This window comes from Acipenser ruthenus, chromosome 8 (assembly GCF_902713425.1).
Source record: "Acipenser ruthenus chromosome 8, fAciRut3.2 maternal haplotype, whole genome shotgun sequence".
In the NCBI taxonomy this organism is placed as follows: Eukaryota; Metazoa; Chordata; class Actinopteri; order Acipenseriformes; family Acipenseridae; genus Acipenser; species Acipenser ruthenus.
This window is the reverse complement of record NC_081196.1, coordinates 47,288,801-47,309,379: the sequence shown is the minus strand read 5'-3', so window position 1 is coordinate 47,309,379 and position 20,579 is coordinate 47,288,801. Positions and strand designations below refer to the sequence as shown.

Genomic DNA, 20,579 nt, shown 5'->3' with positions numbered 1-20,579 from the left:
TGCTGCATTAACATCCTGACAACATTTTACACGTACAGTTGTAGTCAAAAGTTTACATACCCCAATGGAAATTTATAATTTCTAGAAATTTTTTGAGAAACAAAGAATTTTAGGAAAATAACTTTTGTAAGAAAAGTTTTGCTTTTGTGGATGAAGAAAAAGTTACAAGAAATACAATTATTTATTTCAGCAAAGAAGTATTCATACCCTGACAAGGACAATTAAATTAATAGCTAGTTGAGGCACCGTTGGCAATAATTACCTCTTTTAAACGATTAGGATATTTGTCAATGGGCTTTTGGCATAATTCTTTAGTGATGTTTGACCATTCTTCAACGCAAAATTGTTCTAGGTCATTCAAATTCCTAGGACTTCTCTTGTGCACAGCCTTCTTCAACTCATACCAAAGATTCTCAATTGGATTTTAGATTGGGGCTTTCACTAGGCCATTCCAGAACCTTGATGGTTTTATTCTTTAACCATTCTGAAATAGATTTTGATGTGTGCTTTGGATCGTTGTCATGTTGGAACATCCAGTTGCGCTTTAAACCAAGTTTTGTAGCGGAGGGTTTCAGATGATTGGCCAATATCTTTTGGTATGCTATGGTATCCATTTTACCATGTATTGGAACTACATTTCCTGTGCCATTAGAAGAAAAACAGCCCCATAGAAGGATATTACCACCTCCATGCTTGACAGTAGGTATGGTGTTCTTGCTTTTTTCTAAAGAGGATATGATTATCTATTCAAAGACAGCAATGTATTTAGTACAGTGCCTATAGAAAGTCTACACGCCCTTGAACTTTTTTCACATTTTGTTGTGTCAGTGCCTCAGAGTTTCATGCATTTAAATGAGGATTTTTTTTTCTATCTACACACCATACTCAACACGGTTAAGGAGAAAAAAGTCTTTATTGAGAAAAAAAATTATGTATTTAATACAAAAATGAAAGATCATAATTGGATAAGTCTCCACCCCCCTGAGTTAATACTTGGTGGAAGCACCTTTTGCAGCAATTACAGCTGTGAGTCTGTTGGGATAGGTCTCTACTAACTTTGCACACCTAGATTTGGTAATATTTGACCATTCTTCTTTACAAAACTGTTCAAGCTCTGTCAAGTTCCTTGCGGAGCGTTGATGGACAGCAATCTTCAAGTCATGCCACAAATTTTCGATTGGAATTAGGTTGGGGCTCTGACTGGGCCACTCAAGGACATTTACCTTTTTGTTCCTTAGCCACTCCAGTGTAGCTTTGGCTGTGTGCTTTGAGTCGTTGTCATGCTGAAAGGTGAACTTCCGTCCCAGTTTCAGCTTTCTTGCAGAGAGCAGCAGGTTTTTCTCAAGGACTTTTCTGTACTTTGCTCCATTCATTTTCCCTTCTATCCTGTGCCCCAGTCCCTGCCGATGAGAAACATCCCTATACCATGATGCTGCCACCACCATGCTTCACAGTAGGGATGGTGTTCTTTGGGTGATGCGCTGTGTTTGCGCCAAACATAATGCTTTGCATTTAGGCCTAAAAGTTCCATTTTAGTTTCGTCAGACCACAAAACTTTGCCACATGGCTACAGAATCTCCTGAGTTTTTTTTGCATACTTCAAAACGTGATTCTTTCTTGAGTAATGGCTTCCTTCTTGGCACCACACCATATAGGCCAGATTCGTGGAGTGCTTTGGATATTGTTGTCACATGCACACTTTGATCAGTCTTGGCCATAAAAGCCTGTAGCTCTTGCAAAGTTGCCATTGGCCTCTTGGTAGCCTCTCTGATTGGTCTCCTTCTTGCTCGGTCATCCAATTTGGAGGGACGGCCTAATCTAGGCAGGGTCTTGGTGGTCATACACCTTCCACTTCTTAGTAATCGTCTTGACCATGCTCCAAGGGATATTCAAGGCCTTTGATATTTTTTTATACCCATCCCCTGATCTGTGCCTTTCAACAACTTTGTCCCAGAGTTCTTTTGAAAGCACCTTGGTGCTCATGGTTGAGTCTTTGCTTTGAAATGCACTACCCAGCAGAGGGAACCTATAGGAACTGCTGAATTTATCCTGAAATCATGTGAATCACTACAATTTAACACAGGTGGAAGTCACTTAACTTAGTGTGTGATTTTGAAGGCAATTGGTTACACCTGAGCTAATTTAGGATTGCTATTACAAGGGGGGTGGACACTTATCCAACCAAGCTATTTCAGTTTTTATTTTAAAAAGAATGTTCTACAAATCTCTAGAATATTTTTTTCACATGGAAGTTGTGGGGTAGGATGTGTAGATAAATGAAAAACTATTTTAATGCATTTTAATTCCAGGCTACTAGGCAACAAAATGTGAAAAAAGTTCAAGGGGGGATAAAAGCTCCAAGTCATTATGTTTCAAGGCTGGCGTCTGGATCATTTTGGCAGGGCAGTGATAACCATAGGCTATAGGCAAAAATGAATACCCTTATAGGAAAGAACCGTTTGTACTCCAGTGAGTTGCAACCAACTACCTGTGGCCTTGAGAAATAAAGAATGACAAAGGAATGGATACACCATTCTGGGATCTATACTAGATCAGGCTTAATTTCAGTACTGTGGAGATGGTAAAGCATTTTTATTCTATCTACAATCTTAAATACTGTACAGAACAGAAACATACTTTATACTCATAGATTACAAAGCATCCATTATATGCTTAATTCAGTTTGTTACTGTAAGATATCAAAAGAATAAACATTAACACAAACCAGGTAACCATTATGGGCATTTGTACAGTAACTATGGCAGCACGTGGTAGATGCCCAGAAGTGGTTACCTGCATTGCAGAATGAGATATATTTAAAATAATGCTGTATAACTGACAAAACAAAATACATTTCAAAGGGTAAGGCATCTCTGATCGTATTATTTCATGTAATTAAACTGTATGTCAAGACAGCTAGGTCCTGACTAGAGGTTAAAATAGTGTTATGTTTTACTGTAATGGAACTTGACAGAGAATCATAGAACGCAGTAACTGTATGCATCAAATATGAAGACAATAAGTGTAATGTCTTTATCATGCTGTGGCAAAGTGCCCCGCCCCTGTGTGCATTTGTGTGTTCTGTGTTGTATGTTGCATGCGTGTGTTAATGTTGGTGTATAGATTGGTACACGGGATATAAACGGGTCTGTGTTTCACGTGTATTTAAAAAGTGTATATTTGTATTTAGGCACGGGATTGCACATCATGCACGTGCATTTAAAATGTAATATGTGAGCACGGGGTTGCACAGAATTAATTCACGTGCTGGGATTCAAGTGAATAATTAATTAGTAATTGAATCCCAGCACAATAGTATATATAGACGCACATTTCATTCAGTCAGGGTTAGGTGTTCGGTGAGTGGAGAACGGGATTGGAGACGGAGGTGAAGTAAAGTAATAATAATAATAGTAAAAGTAATAGTTAAATCTGCTCACCGTGTTTGTTCGTCTGTCCTGCACCGTCTGTTTAGTGTTAGTCGTTTTGTATGTCTGTTTATTTTGGCGCAAGTGCCGTGTCCTGTTTTTGTGTTTTGTTACAAACGTTTATTTTCTGTCTGTTTATTCATTAAATGCTGAGCGAAAGCATTCGCTCAGCTCCACCAAACTCCACATCTCTCTGTCGTTTGTGTTCCTGTTTCTGGTCTGACGCCACCCACTCCGGCCGTCTTTGTGACACATGCTAAAACTGAAAAAAAGTCATAGGATCACAACATGACAACCATCAGATGTCAGTGGCACATTCCAATTTTGCATGCAGTGTTTATATGAAAATACAAATTCAGTAGCTCAAACAGTCACACAACCACTATAAGGCAGCTCTATTGGGTCACAACAAAATGTGAATACCATTATGTAAAAGGGGAATTTTCAAATAACTATGTAACTTGGTGTCCGGCTGACATATTTCTCAAAACAAATTAATTTCCTATTGAAAATTATATATTTTTAGAAAGGTAACATTTTAATCTACGCTGCACAATAACTTAATACATTAAAAAAATGTTTTTGCCTTTTTTTGTACTTTCATATTTTGAATCTCATAACCGACTCGTCCCAGAGTTTGATTTAAGTTTCAGAGTGAAATGTTATACATTTAATTATTATAATGTTATGTTTTTATACAAAAATCTGAAAGAAGTATTTAAGTTGTTTCAAAAACATAGGTTAAATATGAGAAGCACTATGTCATTTTCTATTTATACCCCATTCTATGCATGTCCCAGAGTTTTGCACACAAAATCTCATAACCGACACCCACTGACTTTTTGTGTAGAAATCATAACATATCAATAAAGTCTTTCAAACAAGGTGAAAGGTCAAGGGTTTCTGTAGGGAAGGACTGGAGACAGAGGTAAATATGCTCTTCATTATTTTTAAAATATTACCGTTGAACTCACTAGTGCAGCCTGGCACAGTTGTGTAGCTCATAACCAACACCGCTAGCAAAACATGGAAATAAAAATATTTATGAAATGTACATGTATTTAATATAAATTTACTTTATTGTTATTACATTGAAATCCAAAAACAATGGCTGCCCTGTTTGTTGTAAATGGACAAAGAAGTGAAATTTCTCACAACCGACACCTTACAATTTCTCATAACCGACACTTTTCAAAAACAAGAAAAATGTTGGTTATGAGAAGTTAGTGTCGGTTATGGTTTTTATATTATTTACTTGTATACTTCAAATAATTTTTTGGGGTGTAGCACATTAATAACACTAAAATCCCATTATATAGATATAGCTAGGGTTACAGTCAGTTTTATATTCTCTTCCGGATCCAGATTCTCTCAGAGTTGATAGTTAAGATGTTAATCTTTGTATATAGCAAGGTATTGTGAGGTATAGTGTATTTGTGAGAAGTTTAGAAGATACAGGTAAAGAAGAAAAAAATATATTGAGAGACAAAATAAGTACCTAGGAAAGGGAAAGAAGTAAAAAGAAATACATACCAATAAGTGAGGTGTCAGATACGGTACAGAGAGGTAGAAGAAAGAATTGGACAAAGGCTTTTCATAAGGAACAGAAGACAGACCGACAACTAAAAGAACTGACCACTGTCACTCCACAATCAACACCACCACATCCTGTAAATCAGGGTAATAAGTGTGCAGAAAGGCCCTCTGTATCTGGAGCAGGCCAGGTCCAAACACATGAATCACCGTGCACCTGTAGAAAAAGTCTTGGGAAGGGAAGACAGATAGAAGAGAATACTTCCAAAGAAGAAAGACCATAAAGGCCACAGAAAAAAGCAAAGTTCCTTGAGGAAAAGATAAGGAAGCTGGAAAGACAAACTGAAAAATACAAATTCTGATGTAGACTTGCTTGTGTGTTTCGGATCATTGTCTTGCTGCATGACCCAGCTGCGCTTCAGCTTCAGCTCACGGACGGATGGCCTGACATTCTCCTGTAGAATTCTCTGATACAGAGCAGAATTCATGGTTCCTTCAATAATGGCAAGGGATCCAGGTCCTGATGCAGCAAAGCATCCCCAAACCATGACACTACCACCACCATGCTTGACCGTTGGTATGAGGTTCTTACTGTGGAATGCAGTGTTTGGTTTTCGCCAGACATAACGCGGCCCATGTCGGCCAAAAAGTTCCACTTTTGACTCATCTGTCCATAGAACATTGTTCCAGAACTCTTGAGGATCATCCAGGTGCTTTTTGGCAAACTTGAGACAAGCATTCATGTTCTTCTTAGTGAGCTATGGTTTCCACTGTGCTACTCTGCCATGAATCCCATTTTTGCCCAGTGTCTTTCTGATGGTGGAGTCATGAACACTGACCTTAGCCGAGGCGAGAGAGGCCTGCAGATCCCTGGATGTTGTTCTAGGGTTCTATGTGACTTCCTGGACGATTTTTCGCCTTGCTCTTGGAGAGATTTTGGCAGGACGGCCACTCCTGGGAAGATTCACTACTGTCCCAAACTTTCTCCATTTGGACAATATGGCTCTGACTGTGATTCGGTGGAGCCCCAGAGCCTTAGCAATGGCTTTGTAACCCTTTCCAGACTGATAGGCATCAACAACTTTTTTCCAGAGGTCTTCAGGAATTTCTTTTGTTTGTGGCATGACGTGCCTCTAGAACCTGTGTGCTGACAACTTCACTCTGATGGTAAGGGCCAAAGTTAGTCAGATTTATATTGGGCAGGGCTGTCCCAAATCAGGCCTGGTTGTTAACCAAAGTACTCAAACAGCTGACCCTAATTATCCCTTTAATTGGGTTGAGTTAACTAGGAGGGGCAATAACTTTCACACCTGAATATTACATGTTTGATTACCTTAAACACCAAACAAATGAAAGAAGCACCAAACTTTGGGGTCATTTTTTCTCTCAGACTCCCTCTATGTACTACTACAACCCACAAAAAAATCTGACCAAATACAATGTGAAAAATGTGCAAAAATGCAGAAAATCAGACAGGGGGCAATACTTTTTCACGGCACTGTATATAGTTTTTAACCCTTTGCAGTCCATTTATTAAGTGCGCGGCATCTCCAGCCCCACCCCACCCTTTCGTTCGCTATAGCTTTCACATATGCTAAGAAATAAATAATAATAATAATAATAATAATAATAATAATAATAATAATAGTCGTACATACCGATCAAACATCTCCTGATCACTCGTTTTATCACCAAACGCCTCAATAATGCTATCCAAGTCATTATTTTATTACTAAAACATCTGAAATAAGCTCTGCAAATGTCTGTGATATTCTCTGAGCGCTGATGCGGTAACAGCCAGCTTGTTTCCTTATGGCCACTGTTATCTGATGCCAGGGGCAAGTATGACTATTCATGAAATACGCCCTTTTTTCCGGCTTGTCTCAGCTCCTGTCACTCCCACTCGGTCAATGAATGGTTTTCTTGGCTTTTTCCGGAGAAAAAACGACTAGAGACCCGTTTTTTGCGTTTTTTTGACAGGGTCCGACATTGAAACGGATAGGAATAATTGCAATGTCGGACCAGGTCCGACATAGGACCGCAAAGGGTTAAATGTATTTAAATAAAGGGCTCAAAGGGTACCATGTCAACTGGAATATGATATAGAAGGACGGCCTGCAGTCTGTAACCCTGTCTTCTGATGTTTTAATGAATTGCACCCAAGGATTTAGCTAGAAGATGAAGTGCTGTGAAAGAAACTCATAACCAACACAGAGCTTTCATAACCGATACCCCACACTCATAACCAACACTGTAATTAAAATCTGAATTTAACGAAATATAAGTTTAAAAAACAAATGCTATAGTTGTTTTCTACTTGCAAAACACTCCACATGTGTCTAAGTACTGTTTGCTTAGGATTTATTTTTTCTTCAGGACAAAAACTTATGAAAATGTTATTTAATAGAGTCGGTTATGAGGTAGAAATTTAAATAATTTAAATTAAAAACAATAAGTTTAATTATTGGGTGAAATGTACATAAAAAAATTACAATTCTAGAAATACCACTTTTATAAATCTATCTAACAAAAGTGTTCAGTTTTAACAAGTTTTCTATTGGGTGTCAGTTATGAGATTTTGAGGGGTTCATGACAGAAAATTAAGAAACAAATACAAAAAAATGAAAAATATTAACTGTGCCAATAGTAGGAAACAAAACTTCGAAGATTGCTGATTGAGTATAGGTTTAAAAAAACCGATAACAGCAATGATTTTATATCAACTTTTTATCAGTCCAAGTTACATAGTTATTTGAAAATTCCCCAAAATATGTAAAAAGGAAGCGTCTATCACAGCTGGATCTATGTTTGGACTGTAGAACTGCAATTCTATACAGTCTGAGCAGCCAGATAACATATCCTATGCAACAAACAACAGCCACTATAAAATCAGCTAATTGGGATAATGTTCCGAATCTAATTAGTTAACGATTCCAAAATTGCTGTGTGCACTTTCTCTGGAAGAAAGAACAAGAACAAAACACAAACATGTTTCTTAATTTCAGTAGTTTGCAAGATCAAGAAAATATTCTAGAGTAGTCATAATTTTAGAGCAAAGCATCATAATGCTGTTAAAAATGGTTCCTCAACTATACTATTTTTTCCAAAGAATACACGGGAAAATCCACGCCCAGTTTCACATACAAACCTGCATTTCACGTGTAAATAAATGTTAATGAACATGTTTATCCTTCAGTGACATCACTATAAATATTGCAAGGGAGCAGGTCAGTTGTTACTGTGGATTCCAAGACTGCAGAAAGTAGTGGCTGATGGGTGGTTTTATGGTTAGCAGTGATGTAGTTCACCTTAATGATGATGCGGGCAGCTTTTTTTTTATTATTGTTTTTTGCTGTGTCTGGCCTGTCATGTTGTATATCTCTTGTGGGTTTACAGTTCTGTAGAAAACCACTTACCATGAACTGCATTATGCCCTTGTTATAGTATTAAATCAGCTGTTTGAGAATAACCTTGCTGTAAAAACTATGTTAAAGTTAAATACGAAGAGGAAGTGAGCTGCTTACTACAATGTCTGTAACTGAATTCCCTTGCTTTTGATTCCAGCCATGTCCAAAGACAACGCGTGTCCGCCCTCCACTCAAAATTGCTGGAGCGAGGAGGAAACCCGGGCATTAATAAGTATAGTTAGTGACTTGGATGTGTTGAGCCAGCTTGATCGCCCAAAACAGCGCAATGCCCTCTCAGAAACAGGAATACAGCGCACAGTCCCACAAGCTAGGGACAAAAAAATTGAAACAGTCCTACCAGCAGGAACGAGCAAGGAGGTGCCGTTCGGGAGAAGAGGGACGGTCCCGCAGAGCAATGCTTTTTGCTTCACTTACATCTGGCATAGCTATGTACGTGTTGCAGTGCCACTGAACAAGGGAGTTGACAAACTTGTAAATACAGCGATGAACTGTGGTTTTATGCACCCCAAAACACACCCTGTACTCAGCTGAGGCCCAGCCCATACAGAGCAATCTTTTTCCACTGGCACAGGAGTACGTAATTCCTTTTTGGTTGCATATCTTCCTTTACCAGTTCCACTATAATGCTAAATGTGACACTAGCCACTGGCATTAGAAAACAAGGCATAAGGATTTGCTGGTAGAGGATGTTTGGATGTTGAAGCTCCAGAAACAAAGGGAAAACATCCACTGCTTCCAATCCAGACAGCCTTGGGAGCATACGTTCAAGTTGTCTGGCACAGAGCTTTAGAATCCTACGTCTTCGTCAGTTTTCAGCCATGGTGAACTGCAATATCTAATAAGTTTTAATAAATTCGTAAAAGATAAAATTAGTTGAAACGGATAAAATACTAAACGACATGCCACCCCGCCAATGAGATTTTAAAAACAAAATTTGGGCAAGAGCAGTAAAACACGTTATTAACCAACCAGGCACAAGGTATTTTGCTTTATTACAGCAGCTTAGATTCACTTGTTTGTTTAGTATTATTATTTATTTCTTAGCAGACTTGTGTACCAGTTCTATGGCGTGAAATAGCTATCAAAAATCTGTGAGCGCAGAAACACAGTTTGTAATTGTAAAACTCAGTTTGTAACTGTAAAATGGGGGAAAAAAAACAACTACGGTTCTAATTTACACTTACGAAAGTCAGTCTACGCTTTGCTTTCTGCTCGCTCGCCACTTTTGAGAGTGAGGACATCATAACACTATTGAAAAAACCCACTGAACCAATCTTTAACTGCCCATTCCGGGCAATAAAAAATCAATGTCTCTGTCTCTCTCTCTCTGTCTCTCTCTCTCTGTCTCTCTCTCTCTGTCTCTCTCTCTGTCTCTCTCTCTTTTCTTTATAACGGAATATAGTGAAGCCTTCTTTGTACTTTGCAGGGAAGGAGGTGATAAAGTAACAGTATTTGCAGTAGAACAATACACTACCTTACAATTATGTAGTTTATAACATGTAAGGAAAAACACGCAAACAAAGCTGACTTCAAATACAGAAACCTTGATGCACTTCCCATTTACTTCTAAAAAAAAATACTTCGTTTTTACATTGTGAGTCATATGCATAAATACATAAATAAAATAAACAAACAAACAAACAAACAAACAAACAAACAAACAAACAAACAAACAGTTTCGTTTTTATGTCTGTGTTTAATTTGGGAACCTCCTGTCTTCTCTAGAGCTGTGTGTGTGTGTGTGTGTGTGTGTGTGTGTGTGTGTCTGAATACGAGAGAGAAATTAAACCAAGTATTCTTGCTCTAAATCAGTTGCTGCTATATTAAACTATGAACAGTGTAATGTCTGAGAAAGAACGACTTAACCGTTGAAACAATGCATCGAATTGAAGTATTTGGCTGAAACGCTGTAACTAACAGACAGCAATAGTTTGTGCAATATGAGAATTGAAACAAAATTTTGTTTAATAAATTTGACTATTTTACATCCCTGGCATTTTTATTTTGTGTTTGTGTTGTACTTGGTCAATACCTTATCCTCTGGCCCAAATAAAAGAATCTGGTGCTAACAACCTAAAATCTTTAACTTAATCTGAAGGTAGTGCCTTCAGTGGTGTAGACGGCTACCATAAATTATATTTTGAACCCAGTTTAGTCCTCGCTACAGTGTGACCTTTATTGGTAATAAGTAGCAGAATGTTTAGTCACCAATGCGGTATTTACTGTTGAAGTCTTATTGAATATATGGCTTTCAAATGTGAAGCCATGCACAAAACCTGTGATTTTCAATCAATTTGCATGGCTTTTCAGTATTAGAAGGCTACATAGATTAGAACCCCTGGGGGTTCTTTGGGAGTTTACAAATAACTTATTTGCTCCGAGTTCCTGTTACCTTTTTCTTATTAATTTAATAAACACTGGCTTGAGATGTGTTGTAAAAAAAAGAATCCTGACATGCTCCGCCTCATTCGTACCCACAGGGGTTGTATCTTACATTAAAGGCTAATGAAACCCCAATCTCATCATGCCCAACAGATACCACGTTAAAAATGAGATACAGTTTAACAATCCAACCTACATCTTACTCATTTATCACACATTTACTACTGCCGCTTTTGCATCTCACTCTCATCAACAACATTGGCGTGTTAAGTGAACAATCATGGACCAAGAAGCAGCGCATGGGAACACAGGAACAAGCTGATGTCCTCTAACCCCTATCTTCTCATAATTCAGTCTACAACATCCAGTGCATAGAATGGGCAGTTAAAGGTAGTTCGGTGGTTTTTTCAATAGTCTTATGTTGTTCTCACTTAGTTGTATTCTGTGTATTATTTTCATACTCTGTGCATCTTCAGAACGCTGTGTTCCAGCCAGTTTTGTCTATATAGCTGTTCATTGCACTGATTTGGCAGTTAAAGGTCGGTTTGGTGGGTTTATGATGTCCTCACTTAGTTGTATTGTGTGTATAATTTTCGTCGTCTTTGCACCTTCAGAACCCAGTGTTCTGGGAGCTTTTTGGTGATAAAAAGAGGGTTCTGGCCTGGAACTGGTTAATAATTGGTTCTGATTGTTAAAATATTCTCCTCATGTGTAACTTTTTATGCTGTTTTTTAAAGCAATTGAATTCATTAAAGTACCGTTCCGACCGCTTCGTCTCGTTCCGGCTTTTATCCCATCCTCCATCACGTTGGCTGTGATGAACAGTGACCGATCGACAGTGCCGACAATCAACTAACTAGGCTGCCTGAGCTACACATTTGCAGTTTTGTTTTTTTTTTTAGCATGAAATCACTCTCAAAAAGATTTGTAACCGTAGACCAAGTTTCGTGCGTGCGCAGAAAAAACTGTAAATGTGAAAAGGGAGTCGAGCGTGCGCAGAATAGAACCGTAAGTGAAAAAAAAAAAAATTGAGGTTGTGTTTTTTTTCATTTTACGGTTACAAACTGCGTTTCTGCGCGCTCGTATCCGAGAGCAATTTCACTCTCAAAAGTGGCGAGCGAGCAGAAAGCAGATTTGTAAGCGTAGACTGAGTTTCGTAAGTGTAAATTAGAACTGTAGTTGTATTTTTCCATTTTACAGTTACAAACTGCGTTTTACAATTACAAACTGTGTTTCTGCGCTCACAGTTTTTTGATAGCTATTTCACGCCATACAGTTCTCTGCACATGGAAACCACATTCACAAAATGTCCACAAAATGTCACTAGTAATCATCAAAAACAGTACTTTACACATATCTCATTTACATATCAACCCCCACCTTTCCCCTTCACCATTAAGTCAAACAATACACTGTCTAACCTATTCAGCCCATATACTAATGTTAATTGATTTAGGGATTTTCAGTTAATTCAACACTGCAGTTTTCCTCCATTTAAGCACTTAAGAGAATGACTGATAAATTAAAATACCAAGATCCATTTAAACTGACACTGTGAGCTGTGGCTCATGAGTTGGCACCCTACAAGACTGTGTAACTAAACTACTTTAAATATTTGTACCGATACATAACTGAACAAGCTATTTTACTTTAAATATCTGTACTAATACGTAAATGAACAAACTATGTTTTTGCTTTAAATATTTTTACCAATACTTTAACATGTTTGTAAAAGGGAACAGGGTTTGTGCTAAACATAGCTGAACATTTATGGTAAAGAGGAAATTCCATAGAAGTGGTGCCCCTTGACTTATCAAAAACTGAAAGAAAATGTCCAACAACTAATATTGTATGTTGGACATTGCATAGCACATAATTGTGAGGTATCAGAATAAGGGGATATACAGAGGCATTTGCCCATCTTCATGGTTTATGGTCATGGGCATTAATATTTACATTTTCCTAACCGCTCAATTTAGTATTTACAGGCATGTTAGGAGATGTATGTCACAGACTTTTAGTCCAAGTGGTAAATGTGGGGTGATTTTGTGAGGAAAAAAAAAAAAAAAAAAATCATCTTACATGTGTTGTGGCGGGGGGGCCCAGAGGTTCTTAGAAAGCTATGTTACCACAGTGATTGGCCACTTCATGTGGATAACAGGTTTTTAAAATGACGGAGTTGAGCGTACCTCTTTGTTTTTTTTTTCTCTTAACTCAAATGTTTATTCACTGGCATTGGTATGGTGTTAAAACCCTTCTGGAGATGATGTTGCTGACTTTTAGAAAGTACCATGAAAAAAGTTAGAGACTGCCATTCAATACTGTCATCATAATCTTCCACCAAGTACCCTGAAGTCTGCCATTCCACTAAACAAAACATGCCCTGTATAAATGTTGAACTGTTGGTACATTGGTTTCAGAACTCTGGTGAATTTGAATTGTTACTGTTCTATAATCAGTTTGTAATAGGCATAACCCTGCAAATAAGTTTCTGTACTTCCTCCAACAGCTTCTGCTTGACTGATGAGGAATTATTTGAATTATATGGTAAAAGCTAAATACAGTTAATATAATATTGACATTCAGGTAAATGTATTTAAATAAACATTTGTTGCAAAGAGTGTTTTTCATAGCTGGACTGTCTATCTTCATCAGTTTAATTAGAATTCAGAATGACTTGAATTTGGCAAACCGAAGATGCAACAACAAAATACATTGTGTTGTTTTTTTTTTTAATAGATTGTTTTATTAAGTATAGATTTACATTTACTGGTAGTGAAAATGCATGTCTATAAAAAAAATGTGAATATATGATTTGCACGAGAAGCTGTTTACAAAGCCAATTTATGACAAGTGGAAGACGACATGGATGACTGATGAGAGGCAGAATGAATCTGACATGGACTGGATTCACTGTTTACTGTACATTGGCAGATAGTGATTGCTGATGGAGAATGTTATATTTTTAAAATGATAACATGTCGGAATATGTTATGCATCTTATTTATTTGAGAGTGCCTTTTTTTTTTAATGGGATTGAACATGTATCTGTAGTGCATCTTTACATGTTTTTGTTTCTAGACAAGGCATTAACAACATTAAGCTCTTTCTATTTTAGGCACACATGCATTATTCAACACACATAAATCTTCCTTTTATCTGGCCAGTTGTGCAAGTTTACCGTTTCTTTGTGTGCACTGCAGTCCATACATTATTTGGAGAACTTTGAGCTTGTATGATTCATTTGTTTAGTCTGTCCAATAAAAATGGAAACAAGCACATATACACACATTTATGGGAAAACAAGACTGATGTAATGGAAACTCTTCTCACTTGACTGGAAGGTTCTGCACCATAGACCTTGAAAAATGCTGTGGTGTGGTGATTTTTTGTGAACAAAAACAGCGCATCAGTGGGGGCATACTCTAATGGTTATGTCATATCAGATCAAATGGTTTGTAAAAATGAAATACTACCAGTATGTGATAAAGATCTATATCATTGATATTATTATTATTATTTGTTTATTTAGCAGACGCCTTTATCCAAGGCGATTTACAGAGACTAAGGTGTGTGAACTATGCATCAGCTGCAGAGTCACTTACAAATACGTCTCACCGGAAAGACGGAGCACAAGGAGGTTAAGTGACTTGCTCAGGGTCACACAATGAGTCAGTGGCGGAGGTGGGATTTGAACCGGGGACCTCCTGGTTATAAGCCCGTTTCTTTAACCACTGGACCACACAGCCTCCTATATCTCCAGTTTAGAAATAATGTGGCAGTGAAACGGTTAATGTTGACTATAGACACCACGTATTAAATAAGCTTGTAACGATAACGATAATAATCAAATTATCTATCGATTGGGAACCCACGATAACAAATCAAAGTGATACTACATATCAGAGCTGTCAGACATTGACTTCTTCATATCACTTTTAAATAATAATAATAATAATAATAAATCAATTATTTTTATTATTTTCTCCCAATTTGGAATGGCCAATTCTTTTTAGGCTCAGCTCACCGCTACCACCCCTGCACTCGGGAGGGCGAAGACGAACACACACTGTCTTCCGAAGCTTGTGCCGTCAGCCGACCACTTTTTTTCACACTGCGGACTCACCATGCAGCCACCCAAGAGCTACAGCGTCGGAGGACAACGCAGCTCTCGGGCAGCTTACAGGCAAGCCCGCAGGCGCCTGGCCAGACTACAGGGGTCGCTGGTGCGCGGTGAGCCGAGGACACCCTAGCCGACCTAAACCCTCCCCACCTGGGCGATGCTCGGCCAATTGTGTGCCGCTGCCTGGGAGCTCCCGTCCACGGTCGGCTGTGGAATAGCCTGGACTCGAACCGGCGATGTCCAGGCTATAGAGCGCATCCTGCACTCCACACGGAGCACCTTCACCGGATGCACCACTCGGGATTCCCCACAATTCGATAATATTTTAATGAAATCGAATATTCCATGAAATTAAAAACTTCTCTTGTATATTTTAACTTACTGTCAAGAACGTAATCTGTGTTGTTGCTTCTACAAGTCACTGAGAATATGCGTCTGTGAACAAATATAGGATAACGATGCAGAGATCAAGAGTAACCTGCTTTGTTAATGTATTTCATACATATTTTGTTTTAAATCAGTCCCAACTGTAGCCGTCTGTGTTGAGCGAGTTTTTTTTTTTTTTTACCTTTTCATTTTGAAGCAATGCACTATACACAACCTTTTTCATTTTTGATTGCTGTCTAAATGCCACTGGATCGTAGCTCGACATATGTGATCCAATGAAACATTGCAGGTTGTACAAAATAGTTCACCAAAATTATTGTAGATTTTTTTAATTCATTTTGGACACTCAGTTGAGATCTCCTAGGATACTAAAGCCGCCCCAGATGCGCATATCTACCAATCAGTGAGGAGAGGTCAGAGTGGTTATTGGCTGCTGTTAAGTGTCAATCAATAAATCCTGTCCAGTTTTCTTTTTGAAATTGAAACAAGCTTATAATCACATATGGAACCTGGACCGATACACATAACTTTGTTGGTTAGAAGTGCAGGGTAAAAGTAGCATTCAGTAGCATTCATGCTTCAGTTATTTGCAGCAAAGAGGTCAAATATAAACACAGCTGTTAGACCAAAAATACGCTTGGCCTAATATCTGCATGGAAAACAAACCTTGGCAAGTCCAGCCAAATAAAAATATGGCTGTGAATTCAGATTTCACAGCACCACCTAATATTTGCTTTAAACAAAGACAACCTTTCATGAGCTGTTCTTTAGCCGGATCTCAAACTGGGGGGTGCAGAATGTATCAATGGCAAAGGCTGCATGTGAGCTATGTAACACATGTACAGTTTTAGTATGGGGAATAACATAGTACTCTAAAGTATTCCTGTTACAAATATGAACAATTGTTCTATTGAAAATATCACTTTCCATGTGAAACAGGATACTTTGTGTAATTCAATAGCATTCATTTTTTCAAACAAAACTTTCAAAGTCCATAACTAAATAAAAGCACACCAACACTGAATACTTTAAGCAACCTTTAAACAAAAACAACCTCCCATCAGCTCTCTTCCATGTTTAGTTACAACACAAGCAAATTTGTTTCCACATACCCTTTGTAATAAACTTAAAATGTCTTCTTACCTGTCACCTGGTGTTGAAACTGAAGAAGTGAAAGTGTAAACCAAAAACTGAAGGATGATTTCGCCTGCTGGTTTAAAAAAATAACAACAATAAGCAACCTTACATGGGTTTAATATTTAATGTAAAGCTACTTTTTGATTCTCTCAGACTTAACCACTGTTCAGTTAAGCTCTTCAGTTCACTGGACTCCAGTGAGCACTATACTTTGGAGGCCCCTATCTCAGAAACCATAGGTTGGTTTACATGGTGCTTAGACATTCCATATTCTCTCTCCATTGTCAGAAGTCATTATGTCGTACACACATAGCATAGGAAGTGCTCAGCCAAAATTTGGTGAAGCTAATATGGTGGGTAACCATATTATCTTCTCAAGCTAAAAAGCTGACAATAAGTCTGAAAGCTGTAGTGTATGTTTAAGAGATTTTTCTGCAATGACGGTTGTTTCTGATGTAACCTAGGCAAAATGTATTAACAAAATGGCTGTACCATGCAATTCATTCTTTACTGAGAACTGCTGAGAAGTAGCCGTGGCAAAAGTCATTTTACCAAATAAGAATGAATAATAAAAACACAGCACTTTCCAGTGAATACAAAGACGTATTATTATTATTATTATTATTATCCATCCATCCATTATCATTAACCGCTTACTCCTTTACAGGGTCGCGGTGAGCCGGAGCCTAACCCGGCATACACAGGGCGCAAGGCGAGACTACACCCTGGACGGGACGCCAGTCCATCGCAGGGCACCACACACACACACACTCACACAGTGGACAATTTAGAGTTACCAATCAACCTGGACAGCATGTCTTTGGACTGTGGGAGGAAACCGGAGTACCCGGAGAAAACCCACGCGAACACAGGGAGAACATGCAAACTCCACACAGACAGTACCCTAGGCCGGATTCAGACCTAGGACCCTGGCGCTGTGAGGCAGCAGCGCTAACCACTACGCCACCATGCTGCCCTTCTTATTATTATCAGTTATAGTTATTTTATCTGCTTTGGCGATCGGATAACCGAAAGCTCTGAGCCTTAGATATTTTAGTTTCTTAGAATTAAGATAAGTTGCAATTCTGCTTAAGCTGCATCATAACAGAAACACCAACTTTCAAAATGTGCATGTTTGCCAGCATTTAAAGATAAGCGTTCCTAATCTTCCAAGCCATTTACATATCTATAGTGGCAGTTACACCACAAACAGGTGCATCCTTTTCCTTCTAACTAAAGAAACACCAGAAAACTAAGCAACAGTTCTGTGTTGTTTCTGCAGTTGTGTGCATCACTCCTCAGTTACCCTGTATTTGTGCACCTGAAAGGTTTAGTAGGAACAGCATGTTTTGATGTCTAAAAAGTAGATTTAGTTTATAATACCAAAGGTTTACACTCAAACCATGGCGATGAATAAATTAATAAGTGTAAAGTAGGGCCTACTTTTACAAAAATATGGAGATTTATACCGGGTTGTGACTCCCCCACCACAAAAGAAAAAAAAGACGATGATTCACAAACACCACAAGGAATATGACCGAGAAAAGAGGCAGCGCACTTTTTAAGTAACTTCACAACTTGACTGGCTGCAGTAAGTCTACACCTTCAGAAAATAAGGTGTAGGCCTATACTGCAAGGTATGTGTCCAGTATGACAAAGGCCAGAGTGGCACAATTGCGACTGGGTCGTCTACCTTTAAGAGAGTCGATTTTAAAGCGCATGAAAAATCAAGTATCATTATAACTGATGAAGGCCAAACAAGGCACATCAAAAGCACAAAAATTAATACACACTATAAACACCTCTGTGATTTTAAAGATAAAAGTGCTTTTTAGAACAGCTCACACCACTGCAAAGCATGCACGACCGTATTCTGATTTTGAATGGAGGTGTGACCTGGATGAGGCAAAAGGATTAAATGTGGGGAAAACCTATAGAAATTCAAAACAGGCATAGGAGTGTATACACGCTACTGCAAGGACCCAGCGTCCAGCCCAGTTAACCAGAATGGCAACTGCTAAATATTTGTGGGTTATCTGGGACAGTTCTACAGATAGTTCCATTACTGAGGCACTGATATGCTATGTGAAGTATGCTGTCAACGGTGTTATCCACACAGACTTTGTTGGGGTTCGGAATGCATGGAAGGCAGATGCAGAAACCCAATCAATGTATCTGGGAATAAGCATTAATGTTTATTTATCTTTTTTTTTTTAATAGAGTAAAAAAAAATCTAAATTTATAAGTGTTCATTTTTTAGGAAAATAAAAAGTAAGCCTAATATTTTAGGGACCCCAACAGCTGTTGTTTATTCTGACTCAGGAACTTCACATAAGGACTAGTAAGTTTACATAAGGACTAGCAAGTTTCAAACCATAATTGTGTAAGTTTATAACACTGAATATTATATATGCTTGTCTTCTCTTTATGTCATTTTCAGAATTTGAGTACTGGTAGTGTAGGCCTCCATGTAACCCACAGTTGGGTAAACCATTCTCCTGTGAAAATATAAAAACGGTGAAATGTTCACACACAAAACTGTGCTCCTTACCCCCAGGATCATTTTCTGCTTGAAAAGCAGAACCCCTTTGCTCTTACTTGTTGATAAACGGGGTCCAAAGTATGATGCTAAAGTTTGCTTCTTATTCGGCCAGCTTCTTTTAATCGCATCCCGCAAAAATAACACAAATTGAATAAGTAAATGGGGTATTTCTGGGGTTAAATCGCTTCGGGCCACTTATTTCAAAGCTGATTCTCACACAGGGGGAATCCCTCTACCTCACCCATATGTATTTATCCCGGCCCAAACTCGATTTTGATACGAAAACAGCGGGCAAACATGGCACAGAGAGCAAGTTGGCATGTTATCCAATGAATGCAAATTGAATAAGTAACTGGGGTATTTCAGGGGTGAAATCGATTTAGGCCACTTATTTCAAATCTGATTCTCACACAGCAGACAATTCTTTACAATCACACTGATGCACGCTCTTTTGGAATAAACACCAGATTACAAAGGTTTGTTTTTATACAAAAGAACAAACAAAAAAAAACAACAATATGCATTATCATAATTCAGAAACTGAATTAAAACATTACTTGCCTTAAGAACATCCTTAAAAAACAGCACAAATTGGTGACTATTCACATATAAATAGACATTAAGTGTGGCCTCAATTATAAACTGTATTTAAAAAGACATTAAACATTTACCGTTAGTATATTTCAATAGGCGTCATTCTCTTCTACTGATGTAAGCTATATTCTGGAGTCCGTATCACACCAGTAGCAGTACCTACGCAAACATGTATGAATGCAAATGTTATATATTTAGCTTATTATATACACCAAGGCCTATACATGTCATTACTGTCTTTGTTCTGTCACAATGAAGATACACAAAAATAAAAAAAAATTAAAAGCGACTACTTAACAGATCTGAATTGTATCAAAATGCATTGTAAATGGAGTGCAGAATTTCTTGAACCCACCTGCATGATGTATTATGACTCTTCAAAATACATCAAGGCAATTCGTGAGGTATCCGTTACGCTCCTCTGGTCTGCTTAGTCTAGTCTGCAGGCTACAAATGCCTTGTCTCCGTGGCACGTTGTTTTGCGAATACTAAAGATAAACTCAGTAAATAGTCCTACTGTTTGCGGGGGGGGCTTCAATTCCAAATGGTTCCACGTTTTAAAAAAATAAGGTTAATTCCAATCTGCCTTAAAAATACGGTATGTCGAGGCTTAATGCGCTACAAAGGAGTTACTGCGTTTTTAGGATTACACACTCTCTTCTTGTACACTCCCCTCAGTACATGTTTATGGTAGGGGCGGGGCGGCTCCCCTTCAGATTCTAAATTGATATATATAAAAAAAGCTTGGTTTAAGAAATCATTAATCAAATCAAATTAAAGTAAAGCACAATAATAACAAATCATTTAAAAATGTCCAGTTGCTGGTGTTTGGAAACCAGTTCGTAGGGCCGCTTTGTTTACAAGATGCTTTTTGTATTCAAGATGCTTTTTGTATTCACCACCTGGATGTTGGTTAGCCTACTTATTCACGGTGTAGTTGACAAAGCAGCGTGTCCTTTTTCTGTGTGTTTTAACTCACTTACACATCTTGCTCAATGAATATATTGTTACTATTTAAAAAATAA

The 20,579-nt window shown here is 38.1% G+C and overlaps 1 protein-coding gene across 1 annotated transcript in view; it reads right to left on the bottom strand.

Moving 5' to 3' along the window:
• Positions 1 to 19,641, bottom strand: part of LOC117406536 (nectin-1-like) — a gene marked incomplete at its 5' end in the record, with an annotated part of 36,036 nt that extends 16,395 nt beyond the window's left edge. Inside the window, 2 exons of the mRNA XM_034923047.2 lie at positions 16,425 to 16,491; positions 19,632 to 19,641. Of these exons, the coding sequence (XP_034778938.2) occupies positions 16,425 to 16,491; positions 19,632 to 19,641 (77 nt within the window). The remainder of the gene's footprint in view (positions 1 to 16,424; positions 16,492 to 19,631) is intronic.
• Between the last annotated feature and the right edge of the window lie 938 nt (positions 19,642 to 20,579).